A 15,310-nucleotide genomic window follows, 5' to 3' on the forward strand; every position below is an offset into this window, starting at 1 on the left:
CTCAGTGGGTTGAGCCTCTGCCTTCGGCTCGGGTCATGATCCCAGTATCCTGGGATCGAGCCCAGCATCGGGCTCTCTGCTCAGCGGGGAGCCTGCTTCCCCCTCTCTCTCTGCCTGCCTCTCTGCCTACTTGTGACCTCTCTCTCTCTGTCAAATAAATAAATAAAATCTTTAAAAAAAAAAAGGTTCTGTGTGAGCACAGGAGTCTCTGGGGCCCAGAAGGTGAACACAAACCCCAGCTCATGGCAGAGATGTGGGAACACAAGAATTAATGTCACAAAAAGCCTCCCAGGGGATGGGGCCAGGGATATGGAGAATGATGGCAAGGTTCTCATCAGAGAGCAGAATCTTGGTCTCCCAAATGCCTATCCAGCAGAGACTGGTCATTTCTACTGACTTGTGATCTTTGAACTTCCTCCATGTTTCCTTTCTTCAGTTGGGATGTTTCCTTTGATTCTCGTGCCCCATCCGGTCCTGTAGGAGTTATCTAATCTTATCTAGTCTTTTAGGTTTTTTTCTCACCAGACCATAGGAAGTCACACCCTGTCCATAGAAGGGAACCAGGGATCTCTGAGAGTTCCCTGAGCATCGCTGGGAAAGATGGTTGCCTTGATTCTGGGTGGACTCTGTTGGGAAAGTCCTGAGTATGTTCTGTGTTTAGCAAGAAGGGCACATTATGGATGTTTAGGGTATGAAGAGTCCTCTAGCCAGTGTGAATAGTAGTGAACTAGCCACCAACCCTTCTAGGTAGACAAAGCTTACGTCAGACATTCTCTACAGAGACAGAGAACAAAAGAGAGGACCATTTTCTCCCCGTAAATCTCAAGAAAAACCTATAGGGTTTTGTTTTATGGAATTAAAATTTTTACTTACAGTCAAAATATTATGTGGTTCTCAGACTTGATAGCATGTATTAGGATTATTTGAGAAGTTTCCTAACACAGAGATTTCTTGGCCCCACTCCTAGAATTTGTGATGCATTTGATGGAGGATGGAACCTGACAATTTGCATTTGTGGCAGGTCCCCAGGTGGACCTGAAATTTCTTGGGGCTGATGGCAGCATGGGCCTAGTGCCTTCTACCACTTTGTAGTTGATGATAACCACAAAGTAGACACATACATAGTTCTAACAGCCTGAGTAATCAGAACACTCGCAGAGTCAGTTTCACTTTTCTCATCATTGACATATTACCGGAAAAGAGCTGGTTTTCCTTTCCAGTTTCTATTCTGTATACCCACTGCATCTTCTAACACTAACCAGCTGCCAGAGCAGCTGGGACATTCCTCCTGTGAATGCAGTCCACACAGGCACTGGCCATACGGATTTCTGAAGAGTACCACAGTCCCTCCAGGCATTTCAGAACACAGCTAGCACGTGCTTTCCCTGTGCTTCTCCCCACCTGGTACCTTTATAATGAGACTTAAACATTTCTATCCGGTTGTTTTCTTGAATGCAAATTCAAAACATACGACACCAAAAAATCCTACTGTGTTCCTAGTTTCCTTCTGCAGCATTTCTTGTACAACTAACATACATTTTTTTAAAGACTTTATTTTTTTTTTTTATTTGAGAGAGAGAGAGACAGAGAGAGCATGAGCAAGGGAAGGGGTAGAGTGACAAGCAGATTCCCCCACTGAATGGGGAGCCCAATACAGGGCTCCATCCCAGGACCCTGAGGTCATGACCCAAACTGAATGCAGATGCTTAACAGACCACGCCACCTAGGCGCCCCTAACATCCATTTCTATAAATATATACTAGGACTTGTAACTCCTGAATGACACCCAAAAGTAAGCGTTTCCAACAGGGATAGGCTCGACTCTGTGTCCCACTCAAAAGGTAGAGAACTGTCAAGAAGCATAGCTCCTCCTTCCACCCTGCTGCTCACAGACACAAACAGACATCCAGAAGGCTCTCTCCAAGACTGAACTAACGTGCCTCAGCTGTACTCAGTGGTCCTGGAGAACAGGCTTCACTCGTGCTCTGTGTAATTTCCAGACACCAAAGATTCCTAGTGCTGTTATCTCTTTTCCTCTTGGGTCCACACACACTGTCATCCCTCTGAGATCAGGGGTATGAATAAGGAAAAAGCAAAGAAAGTACATTTCCTCCATCACAGCAAACCCCCGTGGTTGCAAATTGTGATGTGGGAGTGCGGGACACCAGGGTGAGCCACGGGACTTTAAATGTTGCGGCGCTCGGGGAGGCCCAGGATGTGTACAGGTGTGGGGAGCTGTTTGGCTGGGGCGCCTCGGTGGCTCAGTTGTTAAGCGTCAGCCTTCGCCTTGGGTCATGGTCCCAGGGTCCTGGGATTGAGTCCCACACGGGGCTCCCGGCTCAGTGGGAGGCCCACTTCTCCCTCTCCCACTCCCCCTGCTTATGTTCCCTCCCTCTCTCTTTCTCTGTCAAATAAATAAATAAATAAAATCTTTAAAAAAAAGAGCATCCCTCCCTGGGGTCTGCAGACCACGCTGGTGACAAGGGCAGCAGAACGAGGATGGGTTAACATTGTGGTGAAGAGGCCGGGTACTTGGTGCTTGGTACCTGTGTCCCTCTCCAAGCTGGGCTCCCTTCATGTCAGCTGATCTAGTCTGTCACTATGGTCACAAAGAGGAAGTTCTGACTCACCGCAGGGTGGGGGTTGGGGGTGCTACAGGCAGGGCTCTTACTCAAGATTCATTTCTTCTTAGAGCCCTGCTGATTGTACTTTGCAGTTTCAGTTTCTCTTTCCTAAAGCAAACCGCAGGAAAACACAGCAAAGGAACCAAGAAATGCCCCATACATAGATCTCCCTAGCATCTCTGGGAGGCAGAGCAGGAAGATCTCTGAAGAGCACAGCAGCCTGAGCGACAGCCTTCCAGAACCGCTGAGAAGCGCTCCGCAAACATGAGGTAAATATTCTGCCCTGATCGTGTTGAAAATGTCCAATCAGTCTTGCTGTGGAATGCAAATCCCACACGGCCCTACTCTGAAAACACAAGTTCCTGACTTGTTTTGCTTTATTTAGTGTCTGTTTGTAGCCTTGCCGTGACTGCTCTGTAGGTCGTGGCTTTGTCTTTCCATTGCCGGCTTGTTTATTTCTGTGATGTTCTGCCCCACACTGTCCAGCTTCCTTAGGGCATCTCTCCTGTCCAGAGGAGGGAGGGAGGAAGAATGGCAGAGGGAGAGATGTTTACCTGCGGGTGCTTCATTTAAAATTGGATCCGGGGCAGGGGGTGGCTCCTGTAGACTGTCCCTTTTGTTTCTTATTTGAAAGGATGAAGCAACGGGCTTTTACTAAGATTCTTATTTAACAAAGGCTCTGTTTTTAGCAGATAGGGTTAAAATGTACTCCAGGAAGTGACCCCAGCTCATGCTAAGGTGGATTTTACTTTAAATATGTTCTTTCCACTGGGTGTGGTGAAAAAATAATGAATACTGTTTTTCTGAAAATAAATAAATTAATTTATTTTTTTTAAAGTTCATAAAAAATAAATAAATACGTTCTTTCATCTCACATTTGCATCAGGGCTGGTAAAATGTATCCCTTTTTTCAACAGAAATATATTTAATCCATTCTTTTAACAGAAATATATTTTACTCCAAAATGCTACTGATTGGCTAGAGTCCTTCTCTATGAAGTATGAATTGGAGGTGGGGTGCTTGGAGAAAACAGCCCCCACCTCTAAAATGCTCTTACACCCCAGAAACAGAAGATTGCCCCGGGAGGAGGCGGGGTAGGAAGGGAAATTTTGTTTTCTCCAGTGTGAGGGTGTGGCCAGGCTAGACGCCTCAGCCTCAGTCCTGGGAGCTCCAACAAGTGGGGACACTAGCCCTAGCTCTCACTTCCTAGAGGACACATTGCCCTCCTTCTATAAGCTTCCTGATATCTCTTCTTGAAGTGATACATTTTCTGCTACTCTCCATGTCTGCCTGATAAGAAAAAGATCTGATATATTTCCAGATATCTATTTCTAGGGTGACTCAGAATATTTAGAAACCTTGTTCCTATTCCTTGGAACTTTAGTCTTAGAATCTCTCCCTTAATAACACAGATCCACCCAACTCTTTTCTAATTTTCTTTGATCCCTTAGCTATAGGCACTGTCACCAGGCATTGGCCCTGTGCTCTAAGACAGTCATTCTCAAATCTGAGCATGCATAAGATCTACCTGGAAGGCTTGCTAAAGACACCCCCCCCCCCATTTCAGATTCTGATTTGGTAATTCTTAATTGAAGTCCAAGGATGTGCATTTCTAACAGGCTCCTCAGTGATGCCAGTAATACCCTTAGACACTGGCGGCAGCATTAGCTCTGAGCCTGGGGAATGGTGTCACTGTGGCTTTTCTGCGGACAAGAAGCAGGGTAACACATTGCTGTGTGTAAATATTTGGAACTTCTAGAGTCATCAGGTGTATAGGTCTCAGAAGTCTGAGTCCAGGAAGCAAGTGTCTGGAACCAGCTTCTGAATTACTGGTGGAAACAAAAACTCGTAATCACACAGTGAAATTGGATGCTTTCGAACGGCTGCTCAGAGGGATTCTACCTAAGAGTGTCTAGTAAATGCCTCTATCCTACAAATACACAACTGTCTATGTGCTTTATATGCTGGAGATAATTTCAACTGGATTCATTCTCTCTGCTTCTTTTATAAAATGAGGATGTTGCAGGGAGCCTAGGCAGCTCAGTCAGTTAAGTGTCCAACTCCTGATTTTGGCTCAGGTCATGATCTCAGGGTTATGAGATCGAGACCCACATTGGGCTCCACACTCTACATGGAGTCTGCTTGAGATTCACTCTCTCCCTCACCCTCTACCACTCCCCCCACTTGCACACTCTCTCAAATAAATCAATAAATTTTTATAAAACATTAAATGAGAAAGTTGATAAAAAGCTTATTGCTAAGCGTATGCAACCTTACTGAGAAGGAAAATAGATCCATTTGGACACAAACTTGTCAAGGGGAGGCTGCTGTCATTACAATGCCAGATATCACGCCAGGCACACTCCTGGGTGCGTGCATGCGTGCACACACACACACACACACACACACAGCCACCACCCATACCACCCCCCATATTGCATCAAGAGGCTCAGACAAATGGTGAGTGCTGTGAAGTTTGTAAAACATGGTGATTCACAGACCTGTACCCCTGGGGATAAAAATACATTATATGTTTATTTAAAAAATTAATTAATTAATTAATTTTTAAAAAAGAGGCTCTGACAACCAGGCTCCTCACTGAGACCTGTCTGGGACTTTGAATAGACAGAGGGTCCTTCCCCTGGCAAAAACTCCTACTGGTTTTCTTTCCTCTCTTCTGTTTATTCTACTTGGAGTTAAGTGTCCATCCAATTCAAGTAACAGAAATGAACAGGAAATGATTTAAGGTTCCTGGAATGGCTCACGGGACCCACACACAGGACTAGAGCAACACCAGGCAGGCCAGAACAGGACAATGGAGAGCGTAGGGACCCAGACTCTGCGTCTGCTCCGTGTGCATCTGGGTCACACTCTCTGCTGGCCACACTGCAGACCATGGCCCCTGGGAGCCCTCCAGCACACACGGTGCTCCTCCCAAGTCCAGACACCTGACTCCCCACCCCCTTCCCCCGTACTCAGCTTCCACTTGAGTTTAGGTGCCCAGCTCTGATCTAATCATCAAATGGGGGGGGGGCTAAAAAGTGAAGGCTAAGGGGTAGGAAGAAAGTGGGGGAATATAATCTTCCATTTGGACAAGCATTTCAAACACGGTCTTTGCCACATTACATAACTTTCCACATATCTACTGCTTTTCTATGTCAGAATCCATAATAGAATATCAGCTCCTGATAAAAGGGCTAATTAATATACACCATGAAAAAATGTTTTGAAGTGAGAAAAACAACACTTCAGGGACTCCAATATGTAGGCAATGCAGAGAAATTATTTGGGGCAGTTAATGATTTTTAACCTTCTCATCTCTAAAGTTATTCAAAATAAGGTTTCTGTGTGGTGAGTTTTCCTTATTTGTTATTTGATTTGATTTGATTTTTAAGAACCAACGTTGAAGGGAATGGGAAATCTTCCCAGAAGAGTACCTTAAGGGAAAAAGAGCATTTCCCATAAGAAAAGAAGCTAGTGTGAGCCTCCTCCTATAGCTTCAATTCCAACACCTTGCATGAAAGCAAACCACAGGAGAGGAAAAATAAAATTTCAAAAGATAATTATAGCAACAAAATGCAGAAGTTTTAATACACCAGCACAATGAGAAATGTTAAAAACAGAAATCACTGGTCTAAGAAATAACAGTGGGGTGGAGAGGAGAAAAAAAAAAGATTATATTTTGTTCCAAAATAAAAGTTTAAACCTTGCTAACATATATGATGATAATAAACTTAAGCAGTAGAATAATATAAAAGCAGTGGATATAAGTAAGCATTTAGAATTGTTGAAATATGATTTAAAATATCAAAATGGAAAAGTTCAGATAAAAGGAGAACAGAGAATGCCAAATTAATAAAAAGACAAGACAAAACCAATTGGATTAAAAAAAAAGTTTGGATAACCACAGAAAGTCAGTTAAGGATATATGAAAAGGACAGATTAAGGGGAACTAAGAAACTGAAAATACAGGAGACAAATGTGGTTGAATTTCAGAGGGATAATGAGATTAAAATCAAGCTTTCAAGACAGGAACAGAATAGACAATTCTAAAGCTAAAATTTTCAAACCAGGAAAGCAAATGCTGGGTAAGATGAAGAACAGGAACATAAAGCAATCAAATAGGCTTTCTTCTTAAAAACTGTGTCAAGTCAGGGGTGGCTCAGTCAGTTCAGCATCTGACTGTGGCTCAGGTCATGATCTCCAGGTCCTGGGATGGAGCCCCAGCCCCAAGTCCTTGGGTTCTGCATTCAGCAGAGAGTCTGCTTCTCCCTCTCTCTCCCTCTGCCCCTCCCCTGCCCATGCTGTCTCTGTGTCTCTTTCTCATAGAATCTTTAAACCAAAGCGACACAAAGTCAATCCTCCTCTGGAGCTTGCTTACATCCTCTGCTTTTATATTATTCTACCGCTTAAATTTATTATCATCATATATGTTAGCAATGTTTTAAGCTTTTATTTTGGAACAAAATATAATATAATCTGTCCCCCCAGATGTGCTGCGCCTGCACAGGCCCTCACGGCAGACAGCAGAGGGCCAGCCCGACCCTCACAAACCGCCCTGTTCGGGGAAACCTAGCTCCGGGGCCTCTGAATCCCACCCCAACACTCTCTCTAATCCTTCTGCCCCCCCCCCCAACCCCTGCATCCCTGTGCACTTAACACAGATGCCAAAATATAGAAAGAAATGAAAAGGAAATACTGTTCTTTTCTGGTTGAAGTGAACACCGTCGAGGAGGAGAAGGAGTAGGAAGAGAATTGCACTTACTGCACTTGCTCTGCTCCCTGGGAGAACCCACGCCCTGTCTGACAGCCTGCATCTTTCTGTTTTGCCCTCCAGCGAGAGCACCATGACCGCCCTGGAGAGCTGCTTACCGCAGCTGAAATGCCATTTCAACTGGGACTTGGTGGAGGGAGGAGAGTCACTGGATGAGTTCGAAGACGAGGTGTGTAATGACACGGAGTTTCAGAACAACGAGTTCAGAGCGACGGTGTTCAACATCCAGGCCTACATTGAGCACCGCAGAGGCCGCGGCGAGGCGGCGCTGGAGAGCCTGCGGCGGGCGGAGGAGCTGATCCGGCAGGAGCACCCGGAGCAAGCGGACCTCCGGAGTCTGGTCACCTGGGGCAACTTCGCCTGGGTCTCCTACCACCTGGGCAGACACGCAGACGCGCAGATGTATGTAGACAAGGTGAGACGAGTCTGCGCGCAGGCTCGCAGCCCCTACAGAATGGAAAGCCCCGAGCTGGACTTCGAGGAGGGATGGGCCCGGCTGCAGTGTGGAGGGAGGCACAACGAGAGGGCCAAGGTGTGCTTTAAGAAGGCTCTGGAAAAGGAGCCCAAGAACCCGGATTTTGCCTCGGGTCTGGCCATCGCCAGCTACCGTCTGGACACCTGGCCGCAGCCTCAGAATCCCGTGGACCCTCTGCGGCGGGCCATCCGGCTGAATCCTGACAACCAGTACGCGAAAGTCCTCTTGGCTCTGAAGCTTCAGAAGATGAAGGAGGAAGAGGAAGCAGACAGGCTCGTGGAGGAGGCGCTGAAGGGAGCCCCGGGGACGACAGATGTGCTCTGCCAAGCAGCAAAGCTGTATCGGAGGAAAGAGGCCCTGGACCAAGCTGCAGAGCTGCTAAGAAAGGCCCTGGAAGGTTCTCCGGACAGCACCATCCTGCACTGGCGAATCGGCTGCCTCTACAGGACCAAAGTCCTCGAGATGCTCCAGGACCCAGGAAGGAATGAGATGAGCGTCCAAAGGGCAAAGTTACAGGAAACCATAGAACAAGCTGTGTATCATTTAAAGAGAGTGGATGAGGCCAATGCAGAGTTCCCCTGTGTCTGCTCCTATCTGGCCTGCCTCTACGCGCAGGCAGGCAAGTATGATGCCGCGGAGCATTACTTCCAGAAAGAATTCAGCAAAGAGCTTTCTCCAGGAGCCAGGCAAGTGCTCCACCTGCGCTACGGCAACTTCCAGCTGTACCAGCTGAAGTGCGAAGACAAGGCCATCCACCATTTCATACAGGGCATGAAAATCAACCAGGAATCAAAGGAGAAAGAAAAGATGAAAAATAAGCTGCAGAAAATTGCCTGTACCAGGCTTTCTAAAAACGGAACTGATTCCGTGGCTTTGCACCTCTTGGCATTTCTTCAGGAGCTGAATGGAGACATGCGGCCAGCAGAGGAAAACTCCGAGAGGTGTTTGGACTCTGGAAGCTTCCTCCATTCAGTATCTTTCACTGAGGAATAAGGAATCAACATATGGTGCTGGTGGAATGATGCAGGGAAGGGAGCAGAAACCCCTCCACCAAGTGGGTATTCATGATATGGGGCAACTTTACAGCAGCATAGGTGTGGACTGAGCTGCTGGCCATGGGTCTGCACCGGGTTTGGGGAGGATACCTGCTGGGTATCACACATGAATTGCTCAGGGAGTTCTGGGACAGGGACTAGATGGGGGGGGGGGTGGTCACAGGCTTTGGTTAGGAGGCTACTTCCCAACTGACCTCTTGGGAGTAGTTTGCATTATGATATTCCCTTAGTCATCCTCCCTGTGGTGATGTCTTGGGTTTGTCTCTAGGTTTAGATAAAGCAGCCAGATCCCTCACATCTGTTAACAGTGTGGTCCGTTTTTGCAATGTCTTTCCACCCTTGGAATCATTTTAGATCTTGTGCAGTTTGGTCCTGCAGAGACACTAATGTGTCCATTCAAAGGCGGGGGGACCAAAGCCTCCATAGGGCTGGGTATCTTCTCTCCCTCACTTCTGCTTCCTCCCCAGACAGTCCTCAGTCTATTTGAACTCAGGTTGTATGGACAGTCTAGACTGAGGTCTGTCTGGGGAGGCAGGGGTTGCCTGGGGCTGGGGTCAGTGGCAGGATCACAGGTGTCAGGAAAGTGATGTGGAATTGTGTTTTGGGAGTGATGGGAATCTTCTAAAACTTACTGTGGTGATGGTTGCACAGCTCTGTGAAACGCTGAAAGCTACTGAATTGGACCCTTTAAGTGGGTGAACTGCATAGCATATAGATTATATTTCAATGTAACTATTAAAAAATCACAATAGCCAAAAAGCAGATTCAACTGATGAATGGACTCTTGTTCCAAATGAACATAAAGAAAGCCAGCTCTTCTGTTGCCTTCTATTTTTAACCTCTAGGTTTGTTTTCATTGTATCGCACCCTTCTTATTACTAGCATTAAAAATGCTGTTACTGCCTTTATATTCAAAAGACAGGTTGGACAACTCCCGTACCCTATTGTCTGGGTATGTATGGGTATGAAAATCTAGTCCTATATCATTTTATCTTTAAACACTGGTACCGAACAACCATTCATGGGCAAATTGGCTCCAAAAAAGAGTCCAAATGCAAAAGGAAGTTTGGCTTAGTGTAGAAATCTAAATCTACATGCTTACAGATTTAAGAGGACTGTGCAGGGGCGCCTGGGTAGCTTGGTTGGTTAAGCGACTGCCTTCGGCTCAGGTCATGATCCTGGAGTCCTGGGATCGAGTCCCACATCGGGCTCCCTGCTCAGCGGGGAGTCTGCTTCTCCCGCTGACATCTCTCCTCTCATTCTCTCTCTCTCTCTCTCTCACTCTCAAATAAATAAATAAAATATTTTTTAAAAAGAACTGTGCATTTCTTAATTTGCAGAATGTTATTTGACCACCATATGCAACTGTTGTGAATACTATATGGATTCATGAGTACTTCTTGAGCCAGGAATTAGAATAAGAAGAGAAGCCAGGAGAGAGGCAGCCAGTACTAATGCACTGGAAAATAATTCTTCATTTGGGCTAAGAGGAAAGCTTTGAGCAGATGGGTAAATTTGCCTTTTCTCTAATCTAACCACTTCTGTTGCGCAGCTCCTCCCTCCACTCCAAACCCGGTGTGTGTCTCTCACATCAGCACCCTCCCAACACAGAAACTTGCACAATACAACTTCTTTCCTCTCTGAGCGAAGAAGGTGAGACACAGAGATGAATTTCCCCTGGGCTGGATGTCGAGGTTGTGCAACTCCTGCTCTGCCGGGATTAAGAACCAGATTCTGAGCAGCAGAGATGCCATGTCTTCTTTTAAAAATTTACATTTTTTGTGGGTATCTATGAAATGTGGGACTTTGTAAAGCATAAGGACAAAGTCAGGGGCCCCTCTTCCCTCAGTCTAAGGGTAGTATTGATACCGTCTATAGTACCACAAGAATTTATACCATTTATAAATGTATGTCCCTTTATGACAACGGGATAACAAATTGTGAAGAGAACCAATCAGAATTACAGAATTATCCAAGTTGCAGGTTTCTCTCACTAGATATCATCTCTGGACTCACAATACCTCATGATACTCCTGTTGTTGGGAAAATCATCCGTCAGTTTTGTTTCCCAAGAGTCTCTGCTTTCTATAGTTTCAAGAATGGAGGGAGCCTTTCTCCTATCTATCTACTTGACCATTCTTTCACCAAATCAACTATGAGAACTATACTCCCTAGGTTTTTATGATTATATACATCATGGGTAGAAGTTTTATAAAAATTTTTAAAAAAACCTCTCAGGATAATATCACTCCTTCAGAGACTGAAGCATAAACACATGAATTTCTGAGATAGCCATTAAACAATATTACATGGGTTACTATTCCCATTTTACAGCTGGGAAAACTAAAGGATCGCCTTAGACTTCACAGATCTAAACTGCACTCCAGGGCCTGGCATTCCATATTTGGTGTGAGGCAAAGAAAGGAAATTCAGACTCAGTGATTTGACTCCTGCGTCATCCCACAGGTAGTAAACTGAACAGGCAAAATTAATCCAGGTCTCGTGTTGCAAATTGTCTCCCACAAGAAAATTTATTGCAAGAGACTACTTTTTACCAAATATTTCTGGATAGTCTTTCACATCACGTGGTCCCAGAAACCCCTGTATCAGAATCTCCTGCAGACTGTATTAAAAATGCAGTTCCTGGGAGCTCTTGGGAGTCAGGCCCAAGACGCAAAGCAGGAAGACCCTGAACTCACTTTCTCCCCCAGAATATATATCAAATTACACCTACCAATAGAACAAGTTCCCCTGAAGTACTGAGGGCTGACTGAAGAGCTACTGAACAACCAAAGGCAGAGAGAATGACAAGAGAAGAGCAAGAGACATTGGAAGGAAGGGAACCCCGGACCCCCACCCCCATGCTGTCAGCGGCCACGGGGAAAGAGGGACTGAGGGACAGAGAACACATCCCTCTGTCCTGGGGCACAGAAAAAGGCTATGGTTTAAAAGAGAAGCTAACATATGGAAGAGACAAGGCGAGATGGCCCAGGAGCAGAGGAGGTGGGAGAACACTCTGGGGTAGAGGGGCGACTGTTATACAGTTTACAGTTTACCCTCTCACTCCACCTTAAGGCAGAGTCTGGACACCATCACAGGCAGGTCCAGCTGTCACAGGGAGTTCCTAACCTCAACAAGCCCAGGGTCCACAAGCCCACCCCAGCTCTGGTCTCACTGAGACACAGAAAAAATGCCAGAGTTTATAAAAGCCAAAGAACTGTGGGGTTGCTCTCTCCTCCTCCATCTTAAAAGCCCAGAGTGGAACAGGGTCTCCATGCTGTAAGTGGTGGGTCCAGTTTCCACAGAGAGCTTGTAACCTTACCAACCTCTGTATTGCTGGGAGACAGAAAATAAGCCATGGCATATTTTTTTGTTTTGTTTTTAATTAAAATTTTTCTTAATTTGTATTTTATCTTACTTTTTCATTTTTTAAAAATTTGTCTTGTCTTATTTTAATTTGTGTTCTTTTTGGTTTGGTTTTGTTCTCATTTATTGTTCTTCTTTTCCCTTTTCTGCTTTTTTCTTTTTTCAATTCTTCTTTTCTTCTTCTACTCTTATTCTTATTCTTATCATTATCATTATTTTCTTTCTGTAAAAATCAGAGTGGAAATAAATGACACAAAGACTAAAATGACAATAGAGAAAATCGATAAAATTAAGAGCTGGTTTTTCAAGAACATAAACAAAATTGACAAACCCTCAGCCAGACCTATCAAAAAGAGAAAGTACCCAAATAAATAAAATAAAAAATGAGAGGGACATCATGACTCACATCACAGAAGTACAAAAGATTATAAGAGAACACTATGAAAAATTATATGCTAACAAACTGGACAACCTATTAGAAATGGATAAATTCCTAGAAACATACAATCTTCCAAAACTGAACCAAGAATAGAAAATCTAAACAGATCAATTATAAGTAACAAAATTGAATTGGTAATCAGAAAACTACCAATAAGTAAAAGTCCAGGACAGGATGGATTCAGAAGGAAATTTACCAGATATTTAATGAAGAATTAATACTTACTCTCCTCAAACTATTCCAAAAAAATAGAAGAGGAAGTAATGCTTCCAAATATATTCTATGAGGCCAGCATTATCCTGACACCAAAGCCAGAGAAAGACACCACAAAAAAAAGAACACTGTAGGCTAATATGCCTTATGAACATAGCAGCGAGAATCCTCATCAAAATATTAGCAAAGAGCCTACAACAATACCTTAAAAAGATCACTTTCCATGAGCCAGTGGAAGTTTTTCCAGAGAGGCAAGGATGGCTCATACTCAGAAGTCAATTAACACCACACACCATATCAACAAAATGAAGAATAGAAATATCTGACCATCTCAACAGATGCAGAAAAAGCATTTGCAAGATTCAACATCCATTCATGATAAAAACTCTCAACAGAGTGTGTTTGGAAGGAATATAGCTTAACATAGTAAGGGCCATATATGAAAAATCCATAGTTTGCTTACATCATACTTAATGGTGAAAAACTGAGAGCTTTCCCTCCAAGACAAGGATGTCTACTCCCACCTCTTTTACTTAACATAATACTGGAAGTCCTAGCCACAGCAATCAGACAAGTAAAAGAAATGAGGCATCCACGTTGTTAAGAAGAAGTTAAACTGTCATTGTTTGCAAATGACATGATACAATACATAGAAAATTCTAAAGACTCTGCAGAAAAACTACTAGAAGTAATCCACAAATTCAGTAAAGTGGCAGGATATGAAATTAATACAGAAATGGATGGAGCTTCCACACCCAAATAACAAAGTAGCAGAAAGGGAAATTAAAAAAAAATCTAAAATTGCATCAAAAAGAATAAAATACCTAGGAATAAACTTAACCAAATATATGAAAGACCAGTACTCTGAAAACTATAAAACACTGATGAAAGAAATTGAAGATGACACCAACAAATGGAAAGACATTACATGTTCCTGTATTGGAAAAATTGACATGGTTAAAATGTCCACATTACCCAAAGCAATCTACAAATTCAATGCAAGCCCTATCAAAATATCAACAGCATTTTTTCTTTCTTTATTTTTTTTTTAAGATTTTATTTATTGGGGCGCCTGGGTGGCTCAGTGGGTTAAAGAACATAAACACTAAATTTTTCTTTTCATTTTCAATAGAAAAACAAGTTATTTAAAAAACATTTTTCTTGTGTCTTGTACCTGTATGATTTTATTGTATTTAATGTTTTGTTTGTTTTCAAACAAGGTAAATAAAACAAAGTGTTCACCTGCAAGAAAAAAGCCGTTTCCTGGGACTTGCCCTAGATTTACGCTCAGATTCCTGGGAGTGCTTTCACATTCTCTCCAACTGTAAGTTTCAGGGTCATGTTTCGAAACGACATGCTTTGACTGAATCAGCCCAGATTTCCACATTAAGTTTTCTTTTCCTCCTCTTGCACTCAGTCAGTTTCACTTTCCATTTCCCCTCCCTGTCACTGAGGTCATCGCTCAGAAGCCGGGAGAAAACATCAGCTGAGGTCCCTCCCACCCCCACCACCCCTCACTACCGCCACCACCCCTCACCACCCCCAAAGTCCTTATATAGCTCCTTCAGCATTGACTTCAGGCAGACGCTGAAATTTTCGGAAGAACGAATCAGCTGGGAGCTCTGCTTTTCAGAATGGAAGAGGAGCAGGTTGCAGACAAGAGGTCAGTGACAGGAACGCGTCAGCACCCTTGATCTTGCATCCAGCTTGTAAACCAAGCTTCTCGGTGCAGGCAGGGTCTGTGTGGTCGGGCTGCTCACAGATGAAACATGCACTTTCTCTTTCTGTGTTTTTTTCTGGTGGACATACTCAGGCTCTCGGAACTTCTCGAAATGCTCCCCTAGCTAGCTGGGAGCCCAGACCAGCAGAAAGGTTTGGCAGGACTGTTAGACCCACTGTAGCACATTCTACAGAGTCAAAGTGTGACCTCGAGGGAATTACTCATTATGAGCTTTTGATGATTGTTTATTTTTATTTTTTATTTTTTTATTTTTTATTTATTTTCAGCATAACAGTATTCATTGTTTTTGCACCACACCCAGTGCTCCATGCAATCCGTGCCCTCTATAATACCCACCACCTGGCTTCCCCAACCTCCCACCCCCGCCCCTTCAAAACCGTCAGATTGTTTTTCAGAGTCCATAGTCTCTCATGGTTCACCTCCCCTTCCAATTTCCCCCAACTCCCTTCTCCTCTCTAACTCCCCATGTCCACCATACTATTTGTTATGCTCCACAAATAAGTGAAACCATATGATACTTGACTCTCTCTGCTTGACTTATTTCACTCAGCATAATCTCTTCCAGTCCCGTCCATGTTGATACAAAAGTTGGGTATTCATCCTTTCTGATGGAGGCATAATAT

At 44.1% G+C, this 15,310-nt stretch overlaps 3 protein-coding genes across 3 annotated transcripts in view; all 3 read left to right on the forward strand.

Annotated features, from left to right (window-relative positions):
* Positions 1-2,644: 2,644 nt before the first annotated feature.
* LOC132015179 (interferon-induced protein with tetratricopeptide repeats 2-like) lies at positions 2,645-10,246 on the forward strand. Its single transcript, XM_059395805.1, has 2 exons — positions 2,645-2,893; positions 7,462-10,246. The coding sequence occupies exons 1-2, from the start codon at positions 2,889-2,891 to the stop codon at positions 8,864-8,866; spliced, it is 1,410 nt and encodes a 469-aa protein (XP_059251788.1). The 5' UTR covers positions 2,645-2,888; the 3' UTR covers positions 8,867-10,246.
* A 4,280-nt stretch (positions 10,247-14,526) lies between these two features.
* The window catches only part of LOC132016213 (interferon-induced protein with tetratricopeptide repeats 1B-like), a 19,627-nt gene continuing 18,843 nt past the window's right edge, over positions 14,527-15,310 (forward strand). The window contains exon 1 of the mRNA XM_059397403.1: positions 14,527-14,609. Coding sequence (XP_059253386.1) covers positions 14,581-14,609 — 29 coding nt within the window. The 5' untranslated portion in view covers positions 14,527-14,580. The remainder of the gene's footprint in view (positions 14,610-15,310) is intronic.
* Positions 14,529-15,310, forward strand: part of IFIT3 (interferon induced protein with tetratricopeptide repeats 3) — a 13,184-nt gene continuing 12,402 nt past the window's right edge. Inside the window, exon 1 of the mRNA XM_059397401.1 lies at positions 14,529-14,609. Within this exon, the coding sequence (XP_059253384.1) occupies positions 14,581-14,609 (29 nt within the window). The 5' untranslated portion in view covers positions 14,529-14,580. The remainder of the gene's footprint in view (positions 14,610-15,310) is intronic.

Source organism: Mustela nigripes, chromosome 4 (assembly GCF_022355385.1).
Source record: "Mustela nigripes isolate SB6536 chromosome 4, MUSNIG.SB6536, whole genome shotgun sequence".
In the NCBI taxonomy this organism is placed as follows: domain Eukaryota; kingdom Metazoa; phylum Chordata; class Mammalia; order Carnivora; family Mustelidae; genus Mustela; species Mustela nigripes.